The 20,923-nt window shown below is 44.0% G+C and overlaps 2 protein-coding genes across 2 annotated transcripts in view; both read left to right on the forward strand.

Moving 5' to 3' along the window:
• The first annotated feature begins 946 nt into the window (after window positions 1-946).
• Window positions 947-16,649, forward strand: RHOA (ras homolog family member A). Its single transcript, XM_031058195.1, has 5 exons — window positions 947-1,095; window positions 10,650-10,807; window positions 13,466-13,586; window positions 14,826-14,956; window positions 15,391-16,649. Exons 2-5 carry the CDS (start codon window positions 10,652-10,654, stop codon window positions 15,562-15,564), a joined length of 582 nt encoding a protein of 193 aa, XP_030914055.1. The 5' UTR covers window positions 947-1,095; window positions 10,650-10,651; the 3' UTR covers window positions 15,565-16,649.
• A 3,354-nt stretch (window positions 16,650-20,003) lies between these two features.
• Window positions 20,004-20,923, forward strand: part of LOC102035917 (glutathione peroxidase 1) — a 1,963-nt gene continuing 1,043 nt past the window's right edge. Inside the window, exons 1-2 of the mRNA XM_005422533.2 lie at window positions 20,004-20,079; window positions 20,810-20,823. Of these exons, the coding sequence (XP_005422590.2) occupies window positions 20,004-20,079; window positions 20,810-20,823 (90 nt within the window). The remainder of the gene's footprint in view (window positions 20,080-20,809; window positions 20,824-20,923) is intronic.

The raw sequence follows: 20,923 nt of genomic DNA on the forward strand, positions 1-20,923 counted from the left end.
ACTTAAACATGCTTAAAATAGGTCTTTCGGAACCTTCTTTTGCAGTGTTTTTCTCCTTCCAAGTGTTTAATGTGAATTAAATAACCTGGCTTGGAAAGGAAATGAAGGCATCTGTTTTGTTCATGCTTAAAAAAAAGTGCAAGAACGTCCTACAGATGAAATAAGAGAAAAGTAGTAACTGAACATAGAAAATAGAAAACAGAAGCTCAAAATTGTGGAAAGTAACTGAGAGGAAAAAGGAGCTCAAATAACTATGAAATTATGGATCTAAAAAGTAGAAATGTGGTGAGGCCTTGCCATGTGTCCTGCTGGGAGGCCTGCTTGCCTTTGCTTTCAAGCTGCCTCATCCCATTTGCTCTTGTCCTTGTTTCAGGCCCCAGCTTTGCTCAGCGCTCTTTAGGGTTTGAGAGAAGCATCCAGTTGTTTTCTTCTGTGGCTGTGTCTCTTCCAGACTGTCCTTTTTCCAGTTCTGCTGTAGTTGTTCCTCATATGGTCACTGCTGTGTAGTTTAATCATCCGTGTGCCCTGCTCTGAGTCATTTCCAGTTCATTTATAGCCTTTTGACATGGGAGGATCACAGCTGCACACATCAGAAGATGCAGTCATGCGATGGATTCCGACATCATCGTAATGGTTTCTGGTTTGTTCCTTTTCTCCTCGTTCTTAATACTGGAATCTTTAAAACTGTGGCACTTTGGAGTATTGAGCTTTTATTTTAAAGGAATTAACTATATAACTTTTGAATGCTGTCCTTGAGTGGCAGTGATCAGCTCCCAGTCCATCATTTCATATAGAAAGTTGAGTCTGGTTTTTACATTGCATATTACTTCACATTTCTCTCTTTCAAGTTTTATTGCCAAGGCACAGAGCCTGTTAAAGTTCTGAAATCCATCACAGTTAGCCCGTGCCTTTATTGACATCACCAGTAAATTTTGTTGTATAGCTATTTTTCTTCGCTTTTTCAGGTCATTTATGAACGTTGAGCTGTGCAGGTTCCACGGGTGTTTTTCTGAGAGCGCTGAGCATTTCCTTCTGCCTGGTTTCCTATCTTTTGGCACTCATTTATCTATACACAGAGAACTTCCGTGTAATCAGGTATTCTGATTATCTCATTAAGTTAAAAAAAAAAAAGTTGAATGATATTGCACACCTAATCTGACCAGATTTGGTAATTGACACCTCTGTTTTGATATATATCTTAGCTCTGAAGATCTCTGGCCTGAAAATTGAGGGGGGCAACGTAATTTTTTTTTTCCAGAAAGCTCTTTACATACTGCAGCAGTTTGAGTTTGAAAGAATGCTAATATGCAGTAATAATAAAGAGAAGTAGGACAATCTTAATGATTGTAATCCCATCAGATTTAAGACATCAATCCCAGGTACAATAATGGAATAAGTAACAAAGTGTTCAGGAAAGAATTAAGGCACTGTCACTCAGCCTGGACTGGGGGAAATAGAAACAAGAGGTGTTAATTGTTTTAGTTTGGTTTTTAAGTGCAAGTGTTCATCTTAACCTTCAGTTAGTACTTGACAGTAATTGCATGTCGTTTTCAGTGAGAAAAGAATCCAGAACAAAATCAATATGGTTCATATTAAATTTAGTAGAAAGAGGGCAACTGTGAAAGGCAAGTGGAGGCTCAAGTGAGTCTGTGTGTAGTGAAAACATGAAGGAGTTGGACTCTTGGGCTGTGTTTTTGAGTGGTCACCAGGAAGAAATGCAAAATGCCAGTAATGGGAAATTTGTAGAGGCTGAAGAAGTGAGGAAGTGACTTCATCATAATGCAGAAAATGTAGTTGACTGCTGGAGTGAGGAGCATAGTATGGCATGCTCTGTTACTATTTTAAAGTCAAGATGATCTGCACTTGAATTAATGTACGGGGTGAAATATACTGGGGAATGACCAAGCAGTGGCTTGTTTGCACTTGAAACGCATCTCAGGGTGTGGTTCTCTGATCCTGAGTGAATGGGTTTAAGGCTCCTCTCCTGGAGCAGTGCTGCAGCAGCCCTGGGGCATTTGGAGCTGGGATGGATAATGTGGGATGGTGACACCTCTACCACTTTGTTACTCCTTATGCCACGAATAGACAGGCACTACTGTCAGAGGTGTAAAGGTAATTAAAAAAAAAACAAACAACCAGCTCTGTGTTCTGTGTGTTAGGGTGCTGCAGTCTGGAAAGGCTGTTCTGTGAGCAGAGGTAAATTGTTCACTCCCTTTCCATTTCGGAATTAGGAGGCAGTAAAGAAACTAATAGGGACAATCTTGAATTTGAAGGAAGTGGCTTTAGACAATGTGTAATTAAGTTGTGGGAACTCCCTCCACAGGATGTTGTGTGTGCTGGAAGTTTACATGGGTTCAAAGGGAGTCTGGACAAGCTCATGGAGGAGAAATCTGTTTGAGGTTACCAAATTCATGGGAACCACATCTGACCCAAGAAGCTCCTGAGCTGAAGGCTGGAGAACATGCAGGGAGAAGCTTCTTGTTCATTTTTCCTCTTCTTTAGTGCAAGAATCCAGTCCTGAGTTTATCTGAAATGCTGGGCACTGAGGTGGAGAGACCTAACTCCTAAGTCAATGTCCCCATTTCCATGTGTGTAGACCTGCAGTAGCAGATGGTCTGTGAGTCTCTAGGTGTAAGTTTAGGTACAGAAACAAGTTGGTGCAGTGATCAGTGTCCATGTTGGAGCTGCTTGTGGGACACAGTGCTGGGTGTAAAGGGTTGCACAGGTCGTGTTTTGGGTGTTTTCACAGAAGATAGTTTGTGTGTTCCTGGGAGCACTTGGCAGTGCTGAGGCTCATTCCTGTAAAGCATGGACAGGTGCTCTGTACAGGGAAGGAGAGCAAAGCAAAATGTTTTCAAGCAAATTTATTAGAATCCAAAACAATTTTCTTCTCTGAGGAAGATGAATTGTGTGTTGTCACACAGGATTTTTCCTGAAGAGGAAGGCAAGGGCAAAGGCTGTAATTTGATAGGATGAATCCTACTTTGAGACTTCACATGATATCTCAGATTAGACGTGCTGTGTCCGCATGACACTCAGCACGGATCTAGTGCTGACAGCTGATTCAGGTTTCCTCCAAAACATTGCACTGGCAGCTTTATACTGCATGAGGAACCTCCTGCCCCATCACAGCCATTGCAGAGGCAGCATGAACAACACTCTGTGTCCTTAATGAAGATGCACTGTATGCCCATGTCTATTAAACACCTACTGTGTACTTTTGGATAACTCTTAATGACTGTATAAAATTAATCAGTCATTAAGGGTTCACTGGGGCTGGCAACCAGTGTTGCTAAGACCTAATGCAGTTAAGCTGACCCTGTTCCCAGTTCTGGTGATGTAGTGCAAAGAGGCTTGAGCTGGTTATTTGTGGAGTTAGCTGAGACCTGGGGAGGTTTATTAGCTGGGCCTGAGCACAGCTATGCTGCTCCAGATTTAAAGCTGCCTCTGGAAATGTACAGCTCTATTTGCAAGGCACTTTTGGGTAGTAAAACATGCCAGACTTGAGCCTGGTTGATGTAGGCTGAAAGAACTGTTATCAGAAAGCTGAACACTCAGCTTGCCTTGTCCAAAGACCTTCCCAAAGGACCTGTGTTCAGTGTTTAGTCCCATTGGATACTATGCTGACCTTCTGTGTCAGTTTTTCAATTGTACTTCACTCTTACAACAGAAAAATTCCATTTCTCTCTGGGTTAAATTTAATGTGCAATATCAGTAGCCTGCCCTATGCTTTGCCACCTTTGGAACTTTTTCAAGTGTAGATTTCATAAGTAACCCTCCCCAAAAGCACCAGCAGATCGCTTTTTCTCCCCAACTGCTCCCACATAGTGCTGTAGTTAGAAATAGTCTATTTTGCAGTACTGTCAAACTGCTTTATATACTGGCTGCAGTAAGGAATATAAATATAGCTATTTCTCAAAGGCCTTGTTAGCAACACTTTAAATAATGTGGCTTTTTGGTTTATGAGTGGAAGTGTCTACAGGCAAACTTGCACAGAATGAAGAAAATCTCAACCATTGCAATGGAATGTATTGACCATATTCATGTTTTTAGTGTTTTGATTCTGGTGGCTTGGAATTGAACTGAGGTTCCATGCCAGTAATGCTTGATTTCAGGTTGTTCATGGTGTCAGAAGAGCAGATCACTCTGAGCTCAGTGTGTCTGGCTGTACAGATCAGTTCAGACAATAAATAAGTGGTCACTTGCTGCATGTTTTGGGGTATGTACATCTTCCAGGATCTTTTAGGAACCCTGGAGCAGAAACATGGGTTGTATCTGACTCCTTTATGTGATTGAGTCACGTTTTTCCATAATTTTTTTTCTTTTATTTCAGTCCCAAGGCTGTTGATTTTTCAGTTCGCAGCTTCTCTTAAGAGGTGAATTTGGGTCACAGTTTCTTTTACTTCTCAACTACTGCTATGGAAGAGCAGGGCCATCCTGTGTTGGTTTTGTGGGGGAAAATGGCAAGATAGCACACATAGGCCTACATATGCTGAAGGAAGCTGATTTAAGGTAGCAGGATTAGCATTTCAGCAGCAAGCTGCAGTATTTCTGGTATTTGTTTATATGTGCTTTCACTAATGAGAAGTGAGCAGCAAAAAAGGATTATAGAATGTATAGTTGCTGGCATTCTCCATTGGGACTTCAGTGGAGGAGGAGATTGAGACTCTTGCCTGCTATTGGAGATGTGGGAATCTTGGATTCTGCTCTAGAGGAGTGGTTACATCCTTCTGCTGTTCTCCTCCTGGCCTGTTTGTCTGACCCCTTCCCTGGTCATAGTCTTTGATCCCCTTCACCCACTCAGATGCTCTGTGTTCAGTCTCTTTCTTCACTGTACACAGCTGCTCTAAAATCAGACCTGTTTGCTTTGGGGCTGATCTACTTTGGGCTCCAAACTGCTTTGCTAGTTCTCAGTGTTAATGCCCGACCTTGCTAAATGGCCAGAAGAAAACTGAGAAAAGCCTGCTCATCCCCTCTTGATCCCTGGAGTCTTTGGGGAAAACTCTTTGTTCCTCCACCTCAGACTTGAACAAAGGTGAGTATATTTTAGGAGTAAATGCAGGTACTGAGGCAGAAGGAGCTGAGGGACTGGGACAGAGTCAGTTCTCCCCTGTGGTAGGTAGAGGGCAGGGCCTCACTGGTCAGGGTGGGAGACTTGAGCAGGGTTTCTTCTTCTGGTCCCTCAGCCCAGCTCTTGTTCCTCCTGCTGCCCAGGGCAGGGCTGACTGAATGAAGGGAAATAAAGCAAGTGAGAAGAGTGCCAGGCTGTAATTCACTCAGCAGCAATCTGCTTCAGTGCTGTGTAGAGGAGTCAGCAGCAAGGCAGTCTTTCTAAGATTTCAAAACCTTTACCTTCCAACATTCTGGTTTTAAGGACTTCAGCAAGATTAGGCGGGAAAGAATTTAAAGGATGTTCTCCCCCCATCCCCTGCAGCATCCTTACTGCATGGTGAACTGCTTCTGAACTGCTTCTGCTGAGTTCTTGCTGACATGCAATAATCCAGAATTTTTTTTTTTACAAAATTCTGCATTGTGCAAAGGATCTGCCTCTATAGCATAGCAGGCAACATAAAGTTACTAGTAGTTAATGGTAATTAAAATTAAATATAGTTGTGATACCTATGTGATGGTAAAGGGCTGTTTCTTCCATCACTTAGTTTCTCCAGGATGAGATCCAGAGTGAGATAGACAAACCTGGCATGTTTGTTGTCAGCCTATCCAACTTCATAATGTCAACAGTGTCCACAATCCTCACTCATGCTGTGTGGCCTTGGGACCTGCCAGAGAGGTGGCACTAGAAAAGTTGTTCCTTGGAAAAATAAATAGCTTGCTGAAGAGGCAAATACCCTTGCAGTAAAGAGTAATACTTGGGGGGGAGTATGTTTAAAACATGGGAAAAAATATTTTCCCCATTTCTAATTCTTCTGGAGTATTTGGTGGATTCCCTTAACAAGCAGGGCTTTATGCTGCAGGAGTCTTGGAGCCTCACTGCACTTAGAAACAGCAGCCTCCTGTAACAAGGATATTAGTGTGGCAACTCTGCAAACAGGAGCTCCTTGTGTTGTAACCTCCTGTGATGTTAGTGGGATTGAGCAAATGATGTCTAAAGCTCCTGTAATACCTGTGAAAGACACTGGCTGAGACTGGGGAAATGTCATAATTGAATCTCTTCCATTCAGATGAGTCACTTGAGTCATGTTGTGAGAGTTTCCACTTTGAATCTAGCAAACTAGCTGGTTTTGAGAATCCTGTAAATGCAAAGGAGGAGGGAAGAGTGGTTTATTTAAGAGTAGGAAAAATTGCAGATCTCTTGCCTTGCTGCAGAAGACAGCACAGATTCTCCTAGAAGATCACTGCGGCCGTTCTGCTACACTAATTGGGATAAATTATTTCTTGCTCAATGTTCTGTGTGCATCATCAGTGATGCAGTCCCAGCAGCTTTCTGGGTTTATTGGACTCTCCCTGCTCTGTGTGTTGTGTGAAAGGACAAATGTACTTTCATTCAGTTACAGGAGGCAGTAGTAGCTTGGGTTTGGTCTGTTTGTTACACCCTCTCAGGCAGCTCATAGAGGTTTTTTAGCACTGGTGAAAAGCTGTGCTGCAGCAAATAGTAAATTGTATGTAATATGCATCTTAAATTAAACTCTTTAGGCCAATAAAGTGCTTTGATTCCCACATGCTGCTGGTAGAAATTTGATGTATTTCCATGTTTCGGAATACTTGATGAAGAAAACCAGAGCATGTCAGAGTGCACCAGAAAGACCCAGCTGCTGTGAATGCTGTTAGTGTTGTCCTTGCTGCACGCACCACTAAGATGCAGCTCCATTCTAACAATCCATTTTTTCTCTATTGTGCTACCAAGATGTTGTTTTTCTGAATCTTTGCCAGACCTGACAACTCCTTACAGCTGTCCACTGGAGAGGAGTGTATTTATTTTAGCTAAAAATAACTAGCTGAAATATGCTGATCTGTACACTGAATCCTCTAAATCAGGAAATTCAGGGAATTCCTAAATTAGAAAGTGTTGGATCGAGGTTGGATGAGGCTTTGAGCAACCTGGTCTAGTGAAAGGTGTCCCTGCCTGTGCCAGGGGTTGGAATTACATGATCTTGGAAGTTCCTTCCAACCCAAACCATTCTATGGTTCATTGATAATAAGTAGAAAGAAGTGGTTGTGATGTTTGGTGACTTCCTTCCGAGGTGGGTGGAGGTGTCTGTCTGTGATCAGAGCTGGCATCCTGAGGTGTTTATGTCTACCCAGCATTTATAATCTGGGCTGCTTCTGAAAATTGGAGATTTTAAGTGGTGATCTTTGCCTCCTGAATTGAATTTTATACAACACACTTGTTCTAGAAGGAATTGTTTTGTGGTAATGCTGTGGAAGGTGAAACTAAAGTAAAAAATATGAGGATGCCATGGGTCACCAAAAAATGATAATGTGGTTAAGGCTTTTTGTGATGGTCCAGAAGGAACCTCTAGAAGCTGATGTGGTGGGAATTTTAATTCCCTAGATTTTGAATGTACTAGATGGAGGGGACTGTTGGGCAGGTTTGATCTGTCCTGGTGATGGTCCTGCACAGAACTGTGAGCTGGAGAGCCTCATGGGGCAGGTCCTGAGCAATGGGAAGGAAGTGGTTGAGCAGACACTGCTGAAGGGCATCTTGGGTCCAAATGATGTCAACACATCTCAGGAAGCATTCAGGCAGGGAGTTTCATTATAGGCTTTTCTCAGGAAAAAGATACTGAGGAGATAAAATAAAGCTCCTGAAATAATTTTGATATATCTATCCATAAATTTTTCAAGCTTTTTTGGGGAAGGATTTGTAGAAAGATCTACATTAAATAATGGGTTTGTGGGGTTTTTTTACACAGTTGTAGTTTCCTTGTAGACCTTAAGCATAGGTATGTAGAAGGCCAAAGCATAAAATTTAACTGGCAAGGAATACTTAAAAAATAATCTGAGTGATGGAAGTATTTAGAAGAAGATGGAGTTGATGTGATACTCTATTGAAAAATAGTTATCTGTAGGTGATGCCAAAAGGTCACCTACCCTGGGTGATACTGCAGGGAACTCAAGGCAGTCCCAGCCACCAGCACAGGAGGGAGAAGGAGGGAGGATGGCAGGGAAGGACAGGTTATGTCAGCCACCCACTGTGTCTCCAGGCTGGTTTCATCAATGGCCTGGATAATTATCTGGAAATCACTGCTATTAAACTTGCATCCAACAGACCGTGATTAAACTGAAGGACAGAGCTAGAACCTGAAGGTAGAATAAACAATCAGTCACTATAAGGACAAATAAGTGTGGCAGTGGATACTCAGCTGTGTGAAGAGAGAACTACTCACTGTGGAGACATCAGAATGAAAAAAAGTCTGTGAGCTATCAGGGATTAAAAGCTGAGTGTATCAACAGTGTTGATACAGTCTTCAGGAGAGGGGAAGAAGAAAGAAGAAGACACAATTCCAGATTGGTGTTTAAGCAGGGTATCCCAGAAGATCAATGAAATTAATCCTTCAGCTCTGGGCACTCTTCACAGAGCCCTAGGAGAAATACTGCATCCAGCTTTTGGGCTCCATCTACACTTGGGTAAATTTGTGCCAGTTGGACTCTGCCCAGAAGGGAGCAATGGGAAAGTATAGGAAATATGATTTACAGACAAGGCTTGAATAAACTGGCATTGTTTTGCCTGAAGAGAAGACTAAATGAAGGCATGTAGTCTCAACTGCACTGGGGAAAGGGAATAATCAATTTCCTTATGGCCACAAAAACCAGCATAAACAGTAATGGGCTTATATTACATCAAAGAAGGGCGAGGGTACACACTGAGGGACATTTTCTCATTGTAAATGTTGTGGAGCACATGAGTGGATTACTTCAGAGGTTTTGAAGGACTTGAAGGGCAGATTAGCCAAAACTGACATTAAATAGAAGTTACAAGTAGTTGATCTTGAGTTGGTACAGAGGACAGATAATTTCCAGTTCTGTAAAATTCAAATACTACCATTGCTAGAAAGGATTCAAAATCATCTCAAACAATGCAAAGAAAACTTTTGTAAGGCTTGGCTCATTTAAAACCTTCCACAAATGTAAAAATTACCCCAAGTCCCTAAGCTAAATAATATTAACTTGTGTACATATATATTTGCAAGGTAAAAGAAACTCACTTTAGACACGGAATTGGATCACTTGAGCAGTGGTGTCTGACAAGGCTGTCCTTGACTCTTGCTGCTTGGTGGGTTGAAGTGGTACCTGGAACATTCTCTGTGCCTGGAGCAGAAGTACAGAATTTCTGTAATATCCAGTGCTTCCTCACCACCTAACAGTACCAAAGTTTGCTTTTAGATGGTAGTTTTACCTTTTTACTTGATTTCATGAGGCAAGAGAAGAGGTGAAAAGGATACAAAGTTTTTGCTGTGTCCTTTAAATCTCTCCTGTGCTTCTTTGAGGCCTTCTCCCCTTGCCAGCAGTCCTGGTCATCCTCATAGAACTTTTTTCTGGGTTTGTCATGGCAAAGTGAACTCACAGGGTGCTCCCTCTGTGCTGTTTTGGTCATGCAGTCATAGGTATTGTGGTGAGGTTGCTGTTTGCTCCATCTCCAGGAAGCTTCATGGGATGACTAAGCGGCTTCCCCCGGAGTGCCTTTGTGTTCTGGAGAGGAAAGTCCTTATGGGTCTGTCCTCACTGCACTCTGCTGTAGGCAGGTCACTCCCTGAATCCCTGGCTTCTCCCTGCAGCAGTCACAAATAAACACCTGGAGAAAAGAGAGGGCAGGCACATACACAGTGCTGGTTTGTTTGCTTTGCCAGATCCAAAACAACCATCTCCTTCGGCCCCACCCTGACTCCAGGCTTTCCTTAAAGCTTTCCAAGCTTTTGTACTGTCTTTTTGAGGCCAGAGTTGCTCATGAGCAGGACATGGATTTCTATGGTCCTGATACAGACCAATCAATTAATCATTGATCAGTTCATTGCACAGCAGAGATCTGCATGGAATACCACGGGGGTCTCCACTTCTGAGTACCCCCTTCTCTTACTGCCAGCTGACAGCAGGCTCTGTTAACCTGGGAGCAGGTTAATGTCCAGGAAAGTGGCTTGAGGAGTGAGATGTATCCTGCCAAAATCCTTTGCAGAGTGGTGGTTGTGATCTGAGGAACTGGTTGAGATCCTTCTCTTGGTGCTCTGAGGTGGCAGCGGGTGCTCCTCAGTGCAGCTGACTGGCACTTTGTAGTTAACACAGCTCAGTGTGATAAGAAAATGTTACTGCCCTTCAATGGAAGCATCTTGGATTTGATTACCTGGAATCCACTTCTGAGAGGGTACCCTGGGACACTGCTGCTCACTCCCTCAATGTCTCTGGGTGCTGCCATCTCAGCCTTTAGGACAGATCAATAAATGCTAAACCAGGCCCATCTCCTCTCCTTTCTATCATCTAGTGGGCTCACTGGTGTGTTGATAAGTGCTGGGGAGTGTTTTTTCTTAAAAGGATGGAAATCTGAACTTACCAAGTCCAGATATGTCTGTCTCTCTAATGGAACATGTAAAATCAATTTAAAAGGTCTTATTAATTGAAGACTTGGTGATTATTAATTATTAGCATCTCGGTTAAAAGCTGTAACAGTTGAATTAACAAGTCATTGTTTTGTTTTTCAGCTATGGCAGCCATTCGAAAAAAGCTGGTTATAGTGGGAGATGGTGCCTGTGGAAAGACCTGTCTGCTGATTGTATTTAGCAAAGACCAGTTCCCTGAAGTGTATGTTCCCACTGTCTTTGAAAATTACGTAGCAGATATTGAAGTGGATGGAAAGCAGGTATGTGAACCCTTCTCTAAGAGCCAGAATGAACTGGTGTTTGTTCAGAATAGCATGGTCATCTTCACACCTACTTCATAGTCAAAAATATATTTACAATATAAGCACTAGCCACATATTAAGGATGTTCCTGTGGAAAAAAATACTGGCCTTGCTAGAACATGCTCATATCCAGTGTCTGTCTAACAAGGTGCTTCTAACTGTACACCAGCTGAGGTTCTAAAAGCCATGCAGTCAGTCTGAGGAGAATGTTGCAGCAGGTGGGAGGGGATGGAGCAGTGCAAAGATGCTGAGGGCATTGGGGCTCCTGGCCTTTGGAACAGAGTCCCTGTTCTAATAGGTACCTGATATTGTAATTAACAAAGACTAATTCCTGGAGAGGTTTTTTTTTATACCTGCTCCTGGCAACATACATCATGCTTCTGAGAACAGATGACAGGTTAAGAGGGTTGATTTATGTAGTGTACATCAGCATCACCTGTCCTGTTTGTCTGAAGGAACACAATTCTTAGCACCCAAGTGTAGCCACAGCTCACTAAGCTTCATCTTCAGTTTGTACTTCAGTAAACTAATAAAATATTTCATTTTAGTTTTAAATATTTTGAAAATCAGATTTTAATCAGTGGAACCTCTCGAGTCCTTTGTTTACCATACAGGAGACATGTCAGACCTGCTCCAGGGGGCAGCTGTAGGTGCTGATCCCTGGGTAGGTTGTCTTCTGCACTTCTGTCAGCAGGGTGCTGGGTGATGTGCAAAATTGTCCCTTTCCAGGATGCTCCAGAAGCACACAAAGTAAGAGCTTTGCACCTTAAAAGCTCAGCTATTGACAAACCCTCTCAGGCAGGTACAGCCTGTGTCTCTGTGGGTGCTGTAACCACACAGAGCTGACTGCCATGGGACTGAGGCATGTGGCAGGTTTTGGTGCTGATGGTGCTGAGCTTCCCTGTTTTGTCCCTGTGGGACATTGCCTTGGCTCTGGGCATGTACAGCCAGGACATTTTTCTGTCCATTCCAGTTCAGATGCAGTGACTGTCAATCCTGACTGGAGAAAAAGAAGTTTTTGAGCTAGTTTTGGACTTTATGTTAAATTTGATTTTCTGGTGTTGCAGGGATGGGTTATTTATGGATTTAGTGATGATAGTTCTTGCTATTTGAATCTAAAAAGAGTTTTCCTCTCCCATAATGTGAATCAGTAAAAGAAAATTTACTTTTAGACTAATATTAGGACACGCTTTTTCCCCAAGTGACAGGTTCTACAGTTTCTATATTGTATTTTAGACTCTAAGGACTATTGTTTGAAATATGTATGATATTCATTTCTCTGTCTCATCACCAAGTGTAACTTCCTCATTCCTTTCTGCCTGAATCTCTGCATCTCTGAATAAGAGAATAGGGAGTCATGCCCTATCAGCTAGATGCAGCCAGTAGCTAAAGGAAAATAGCATCAACAGCTTGAGCAGTATCAGCTGATTTTATTTTTGTAACTAGAGGATATATTTTACCTAAGCTCTTGATCTTTAGAAAATTTGATTACAAAAGTTTGTAGGAGAGCAGTGCTTAAGCCTCTTCTGTTTGACAGCCTCTCACCTCTTGTCTTCGTAGAAAAGCATTACCAGAAATGTCCAGAAGTCATACGAAGACAAAGAGGTGATGGTAGGAGATATGGTGTTTTAGGAGCTGATTCTAGTGTCATAGACATCTCTTTAAAAATATCAACATTTGCCACAGAATTCACATTTGCAGCTGCAGAGGTGACTCTGAGAGGAGGAGTATTTCTGACTGAAGGACAGAAGATTATTTTTGTCTATGTGCAACTCAAAGCTTTGTCTCTTCACAGTTTAAACAGACAGTTGCATTGCACATGCAGGCTCATGTTTGGGTTCCAGTTCTGCCCATCTGTCTTCATCTGAGCTGCTGTGGACTTTTTTCCTGGAATTTTTGAATGCAAGGGTTTCAAGAAGTCACCCACTCCATTGTGAAGGCAGACTCATCAGAGAATCTTAAGCAAGAGTATATGTACCTAAAGAGCTTGATTATAGTTTTTAAAGTCCTTTGCTTTAAATGTTGGTTAGTCCTTTTACAGTTTTAAACAATCCTATTGGGGTGTTCTCACCTAGCTCCAGCAAAAGTAGAAAAATTGAGAACATTAAGTACTTTACTTCTTAGTGACAAGAAGCTTTACACACAAATCAGTTTTGTTAAATTTGTGCACAAATAAGTACAATCTTGACATTTCTTAGTCACTAAATGTTCCAGCTGTAAACCCATTGAAAATGTGCATAATCCTAAAAAGCATATTCTTAGTCCACTTTCACTGAAAACTGGTATTTCTGGGATGGTTGTCAGAGAGTTCCCAGCCCTTTGGAGCTGATTCCTTTCGATTCTTCTGTCTTGCTTTCCTGCTGGTAGCTTTTATGTCCTTTTAGAGAATAGACAGTGGTCATAGGTATAAAGAAAATACTCATAAGCAGCAATAAGTTGATTTTTTGGAGTTACAGAATGTAAAATTCCTAATAGTTCTCCTGGCAAAGGAGAACTTGTAGTCTCCTCCTTTTGAGTGGTATTGACTGAAATATTTTATTCACTCCTGTTGTGTACCTGGCTTCTGAATCAGAACTTCCCTGGTGATCTGACTAACCCCTTATCTTAATTTTGCAGGTTGAGTTGGCTTTGTGGGATACAGCAGGACAGGAAGACTACGATCGACTTAGACCGCTTTCTTATCCAGATACTGATGTTATACTTATGTGTTTTTCAATTGATAGTCCTGATAGTTTAGGTAAGTAGACCTCTAACTGAATCAGAACCACTTCTCTATATCAATATATTCCCCTTGGAAATTGCACTTAGAATGTATTTTCCCTTGGGAGTTTTCCTAGTTTCAGAATTGTTGCTGCTTTGAGTGTGTAGTTTTCAGACATTAGGGAATTCTGCAGCAACACTGAGAGCTGCAGCAGCTCTCTGTGTTTGCCCAGATTGTAAAAATTCTCTTCCCTCTCCTCCCTTCCTGCTCACCAGTATTTGGATGATGCCAGGGTCCCTGGGAGCAGTGAACTGCCAGGCAGCTTTTTAGGTGTGCAGCATCTAAGAGGCCAGCACACCTGAGCACTCCAGGTGCAGCTGCAGAATTGGTATTTTGGCTGTAGTGCAAAAACTGGCTTCAAAACTCTTGTCTAAGTTGTTCCTTCAAGCAAGAAAATATGCCATATTACATAATAGTGAATGTCTCTTCAAAAGCTGAATGGAATTTCATGAAGATAAAAAGTGGTTATGCAGCCTGCAGGTACATCCACTGGTGAATCTTAAATGTCTAAGAGCTTATGAAAGCACAGACAGATGTTTTAGGCTGTTCAGCACTTCCTGCTATACAGAACTTGTCAAGGTTTTGCTTTCAAAAAACCCCCAAGTCCTTCTTTCACTAAAAAACTAAAGTCACATAGGGATGTGAGGAGGAGGTTGCTTGTATATGAGAACAAATTCATTTGCTGCATGTAGGGAGAAATAGCAGATTGAAAATTACTTACCCCAAATCTTTGTTTCTGTGTATCTGTAATTAGCGTGTTGAACAGTTCTGCTGCAGTAAGGGGAGAGCTGAGAGGGGTTGTTTTGTGTTGCTTTAGGAAAAGAAGTGAGGTTAAAACTTACACTTCATTATTGTGCCCACCTCTAGCTTCTGGAGATAAATAAAATGTTTCTCTTGAAGCAAAATATTCCATAACTTTCCAGTCCAAAAATCTGCATGCTGTTCTTCAAAGTCTCTTGTGCTAGCCCTTGTCAGGTAGCTGCTGAGAGAAGCCAAAATATTACATGTGTTTCAGCCTTCAAATTACCACAGACAGGCTTGTCTCTTTTGGTAACACCAGAACAGGTCTATCTGCTTCCTTATGAAGAGCAGAAAAAAGGGCATCAGTGTGGATTATCGAGTTACAATGACTCAGGCAGTGTGTAAAAGCTTTAAAATAAAACTCTCCCCAGAAGTGGGGTTTTGTACAGTCATGTCTCTATTTATTTTCTTCAGAAAACATCCCAGAGAAGTGGACCCCGGAGGTGAAGCATTTCTGCCCCAACGTGCCTATCATCTTGGTAGGAAACAAGAAGGACCTGAGGAATGACGAGCACACAAGACGAGAGCTGGCCAAAATGAAGCAGGCAGGTTCCTCCCAGAGCCTTACAATAAATGGTGTATTACACAGAAGTGTGTGGTGGTTGAAGCTGAGCATTAAACAGGCACCCACATCATGGCTCCTGGTTTCTGTGGGCTGTCTGAGCAACACCTATATACAAAGACTGAGGCATTGATTTGGGGATTTGTTCATAGGCTTTTTTACAGTGGTAGCAAAGAATTGCATAAATGCTTCATCAGAAATAGGCGATCGCTTGTTTCAAAAAGCTTTTCTTGCAGCTTTCAAGCTCAGAGATATCAGAAAACTGATTTTGTCCTCTGGCATTGGATTTTTAACTAACCAGTTCATTATGTATGCTTAATCCAGAAATTCCTTTGCATTTGTTGGGAAACTGGGTGGGAAGGGGAGGAGCAGTGTGGCTTTGGGCTGTTCTCACCTGCTGGTTTTGTGCTGTTGCAGGAGCCTGTCAAACCCGAGGAAGGCCGGGACATGGCAAACCGCATTGGTGCATTCGGGTACATGGAGTGTTCGGCAAAGACCAAAGACGGTGTCAGGGAGGTGTTTGAAATGGCCACTAGAGCTGCTTTGCAAGCCCGGCGTGGCAAGAAAAAGTCCGGGTGCCTTCTCTTATAAAGCGTGGCCAGAGGAAGATGGCCAAAGCAGCACCCTGCACTTGAGTAATTTTGAAGTGCTGTTTATTAATCTTAGTGTATGATTACTGGCCTTTTTCATTATCTATAATTTACTTAAGAGATTTAAAAATCGAGTCATCTTGCTACCAGTATTTAGAAGCCAACCATGATTTTTATAACAATCTGCATCAAATTCATCTGTGCACCCAAGGTTAACCTCAACATTCCTCTAACAAACCTTTTCTGCACTCACAGGATATGCCAGGCGCTAATTGAAGACAATTCTCTATCTTCTTTCTTGTCTCTATAAAGAGAAAAAGCTGTCAGCAGAGGATTGGTCTGTAACTACTTTATAACTAACGTCCTATTCTAATTGAGTACAACCGTTACATGGCTGTATGGAATCAAGAGTAGCTTCAGTGCTATCACATTTAGGAAGATCTGATTTTCATGGCTTGGTGTAAAACATTAATTTGAAAATGTGATCACTCTGAAATGACCAAGTCCCATTCAGCTAAGGAAAAGTGAGGGTTCTGTGGTTTCATGTTAGTTACCTTTTAGTTACTGTGTAATTAGTGCCAGTTTAAATGTATGTTACCAAAAATAAATCTATTTACCCCAGCTTAGATGTAGTATTTTTTGTATAATTGGATTTCCTAATACTGTTACTTGTAACCTCTGCGTTAAGGTGTTCTGGGTTTTTTAAGAAACTGTATTTGAAAATAAAGTCCGGTGGAAAGCAGCTGATCCTCTTCCCCTGTTCATTTGTAAGAGTCTGACCCATTTGAATGATATGAGTGGTCTGCACACCCAGGAGGAGTTTTTTCCATAATGTGCTGTAGGATGAGAAAAGACAGCCTGCTCACACTCAAAGCTTCTGAACTGTTCAGTTGCCTTAAATTCATTGCTGGACCCAGTTTCAAAACTTAAAAAAAAAAGAAACTTTTTGTGTAAGTTTGGTTACCATGTAGTGATCAGACTCCTAACCTGTGAACTTCTTGCTGTTCTGCAGCCAACTAAACTCTTTCTGTATTTTCATTTTTCCAAGAACTAATAGAATAAAGGCAGTTTTCTAAGCTCCCTGTATCCTGGTGTCTGTATTCCTCACTCTGGGTTTTTGTCCCAGCATTTGACAGCCTGAATTAGAAATAGCATTTTTGATAAAGCTGAGAGAGAATTCGCTGAGCAGTTGCAAGTGCTTTAATACTTATTTTTATTTCCCAGCAAGGGACACCCATCTGCTGCTTGTGGTGCTTTCCAAACGCTGCAGCAGAGCCGAGTTGCAGTATCTCACCTGGCCCCCACAGTGAGCAGCAAAGCTTCCCAGGAGCATTTGATACCAGCAAGATGACAGTGCATCACTTGAGTTGGATTTGTCAGTCCTGAGCCTGGGACTAGAGGAGCAGGAGGAGGCTGTGCAAGAGGAAGGGAGGAGCAGATGCAGTGTTGCTGTGGGAGCATGTGATGGTTTGCAGCAGCTGGGCTGCACTGGAGCAGTGGCAGAGGTTGCATGAGGCAGGGTGTTTGCCATGGCATTGCATGAAGGGAGGCCTTCAAGCCCTGCAGCACGGGCTGGGCTCAAGGTGTGGGCCCTGTGCTGCACCCATGCTGGAGAGAGGATTGTGCTGCTCCTGGGGAGGAAAGGCCAGGGAACAGCAGTGGGCATCTCTGTGCTCACACTGGTGTGAACAGCAGTGGGCATCTCCATGCTCACACTGGTATAAACAGCAGTGGGCATCTCTGTGCTCACATTGGTGTGAACAGCAGTGGGCATCCCCATGCTCACACTGGTATGAACAGCAGTGGGCATCTCCGTGCTCACACTGGTGTGAACAGCAGTGGGCATCTCCGTGCTCACACTGGTGTGAACAGCAGTGGGCATCCCCATGCTCACACTGGTGTGAACAGCAGTGGGCATCTCCGTGCTCACACTGGTGTGAACAGCAGTGGGCATCTCCGTGCTCACACTGGCATGAACAGCAGCTGCTGCTGAGCTGAGAGCCTCCTCGCTGGGCTGGGTAGGAGGGAGTCCAGCTGCTGCTGACAATCCATGTCTGAGCACCTGGCTGCATCCCATAATGGCACACAAAACACCTGTGTAACTTTTCTTTTTCTGCACAATTCCTGATTGCTTTTCCTGCAGCAAAGGAGAAACAGACACAGCTGTAAGAATGCCCTCTACCTCTGGTCCTTGTCCTTCCTCTTAAGCCACAGACACCCAGAGTGAATTGTCTGACAAGCCCAGTGCTCTCACCCACCCCACCCTTCCCTCCTTCCTCTCCTGGGTGTTTGTCCTCCCCCTGCAGGGTGACTGGGTTGAACAGAGCAGGAAGTTCTCAGCTGCGGCCGTGGGGCTGCCAGGGAGGATTTAATTTGCTGGCCTGTTGACAAGTTTAGTGGCTCATTTGCAGTTCCCTTTTTTGGGGGGGTTGCAGTTGAGCAAATCTGGGGGTTTTCAGTCTTGCAGGGATGTGGGGTTGCAGTTTGCTGTGGCCACAGTTACAGAACAGCTCTTACAGAGGTTTGGAGTGAGGTTGCCAGTTCCTCAAAGCCTATGACTCTGTATCTGCTGCTCTTCTTCAACCCAGCAGTGACTGTTAGCCCAGTGTGACTAAGTTTTTGCTGACTTACACCATCATCTCAGTTATCAGTCAGCTTTCCTGCCTTTGAGGGCTGGCAGCCTGGCTCCCTCTGGGTGCCTGCCACATCTGTCACCTCTGGACAAATGTGAAACCACATTTGCTCTGGATGAAACCAAACTGAGGACACAGATGGCCAGACCTGACCTGGGGAATGAGAGCTCAGCACTAATGGAGAATGATCTGGGCAGGCAAGGAACTGTGGAAGAGGCAGGGGAAAAGTGAGGAGCCAAGTGCCAGCCCCCTGGGCAGGGGAGGGAGTTCCCTACCAGGAGTGGGGACATGATGTAAGCAGGAGGCCAGAAGGTGTGGTTTGGTGGCCTTTGTGATTACTCGCTGTTTTAGCTGTTAAATAGTAATTTTTTGACCTTGTAGGACAACTGTCGCTTGTCACACAGCCCAAAAGGGGTCCCCTGAACCCATCAGGTCCCCCTGGAGTTTCTGGCACTGCTCTGGATCCCAGCTGAGGAGGCTGCACAGAATGTGTCCAGGCACAGGCCATAGCTCTGAGCCAACAAGGAAGTTCATTCTGTACCCTTAAAACTTGCTCATCAAGGAAGGGAAAGCCCTAACCTGTGCTTCTCTGGAAAGGGCAGGGCCCCAGAAGTAAACTCCCCTACTTCAGAGTAATTCCCTGGGATAAAAAAGTGAAGGTGCCAGTCTGAGGTCAAAAGTGGCAGCAGAGATGTGGCCCCACCCTGGAGATCACCCTGAAGGGAAATTCTTCTTCTTCAGGAGCTGTGGCTCGCTGTGCCCAGGGGTGGGTGAGGAGGAGTCTGTGGTGACTGTAACTGTCTATTTTATCAAGAGCAAACATGGATCATGTGCCTCTGCTCATCAGCCGTTTTCCAGCACTGATCTCTCTCAGGACACTTGATGTGGCTCCTGCCATCACTGCTGCAACACACTGCAGGTCCCCAAAGATGCAAGATAATCAGGAAAGTCCCAAAACTTGCCACAGCTGGGAACTGGAAGTATTCCAGTTCCCAATCACTGGGGTAAGTGCCAAGAGCGACTCAAAGCAACCCCCCAGATCCTGCAGTCACCTGGGCACCCAGAGCAGAGAGGCAGCAGTAAGTGGTGCCTGTTGGTGACAGCTGGCATTTCGTGACAAGTCCCTGCGCCCAAGCACAAAAGAGAGCAGACAGCAGGGGGGGGCTGAGCGCATCCCCCGCGTGGGGGCCCAGGCTGCCTTGGCTGGTGGCCAGGGCTGATAAGCAGCTGTCTGACCTTGGGCTGTTGTGAAAGGAGCTCACTTGGCACAGATGCAGGCAGGAGGCTCAGCAGGGGCTCCTGCTTCCCCTGGGAGCTGCACTGGAGCTGAGGCCCTGGCTCTTTGTTCCTGTTGGGCTGTGCTGCTCCACTGTCCCGTTGGTCCAACCCATGGACATGGACGCGAGGCCTGACCCCGACCTGCCTCTTCACAGGGTGCTCTGGGGGACAGACCTGGGAGGGACAGCTGGGCCACTTGCTTGGTGTGAGCACAAGAAACAGCCCAGCTCACTTAGAGCTGCTTTCAGTCTGTGGGGAACAGAGCAGTCAATACTGCATGATCTAATACTCCTGCAAACAGACTGAAGCAGTTAGGCAAGAAATGGAAAAGCCAAGGATGGGAAAAAGCAACCCCTGAAATTCAGAAAGGAGCCTACTTCTCTTTATCTGGCGAGGATATACCAAGCTGTAATGCTGTGTGTAGACTTCACCACCCTCAAAGAAGTGGAAAAATTATAGGACTCTGAAGAAGGGAATTTGTTGCCCCTCTTTCCTCTGCTCCTCCTGTTCCTCTTCTGTAAGAGCCGTAATGAGGGATGTGGGACTCCAGGCAGCTCTTCATAATGCAGCTTATTACATCCAATATGTGACAGCAGCCCAGGGTTGTGGGTGACAGAGCCTGTGCCTACAGCTGTCAGCTCCAGCTGCAGGCAGGCCTGGAGACCCTTTAGTTTTGGTTACAATGCATTATGTATTTTTCTTTGCTAAGCATCTTAATACAGAAGAACAAATCTACACCCTAATTTTTACCTATAGCCTATCATAACTACTATAATTACCATATTCATGTTACTATTCTCCAATCACTAAAAGTTAGTATGTTACAGTTTAAGCTAGAAGTTGTTTTTCAGCTTTCTTGCAGTGGAAAATTCTGAGACCTTTTTTCTACTTGCAACATCGGCAGTCTTGTTTGCTATCTTTCTGCTTGGTAAAAAGACCTTCTTGTTTGAGGTGGGTTTATCCTTTGCTCTAAGCCATAAAACCCCCTTCTAACTAACCTACCCTTTGCCTTCTTAGCTATCCAGTAAGACTGGCTCAGCAATTATTTTTTTCTATATCAAAACTTGCTCTCAATTCCATTCCTTCTTCAGATTCTACATTCAAAAATCTTTCTGCCAAGCATACACGTGTGAGACTCTCTTGTCAAACTTTCATCTTTCCCATTCCTCTTCCCGATGTACAAACTGCAGATGTTTCTCTCCCCAACGCCACGCTCAGTGGCAGTGGTGTCCTCGGAGAATGCTGCAGCCTTGGCGCCACACTGTGCGGGTGGCCCTGTCACTACGAAGGCTGCAACTCCTTGGGACCACTCTGTGTTTTACCGCTTTTCCACAGGTTTCCGAGGATCGGTGACACTTCCCTGTTAGCTGTGGGCTTTAAAGCCACCCCGCTCTGTGCATTTCACTGCTGGAAGCCCCCGAGCCCTCCAGGCAGGCCCCGCCGAGCCCG

Source organism: Geospiza fortis, unplaced genomic scaffold, assembly GCF_000277835.1.
Source record: "Geospiza fortis unplaced genomic scaffold, GeoFor_1.0 scaffold78, whole genome shotgun sequence".
NCBI classification, from domain to species: domain Eukaryota; kingdom Metazoa; phylum Chordata; class Aves; order Passeriformes; family Thraupidae; genus Geospiza; species Geospiza fortis.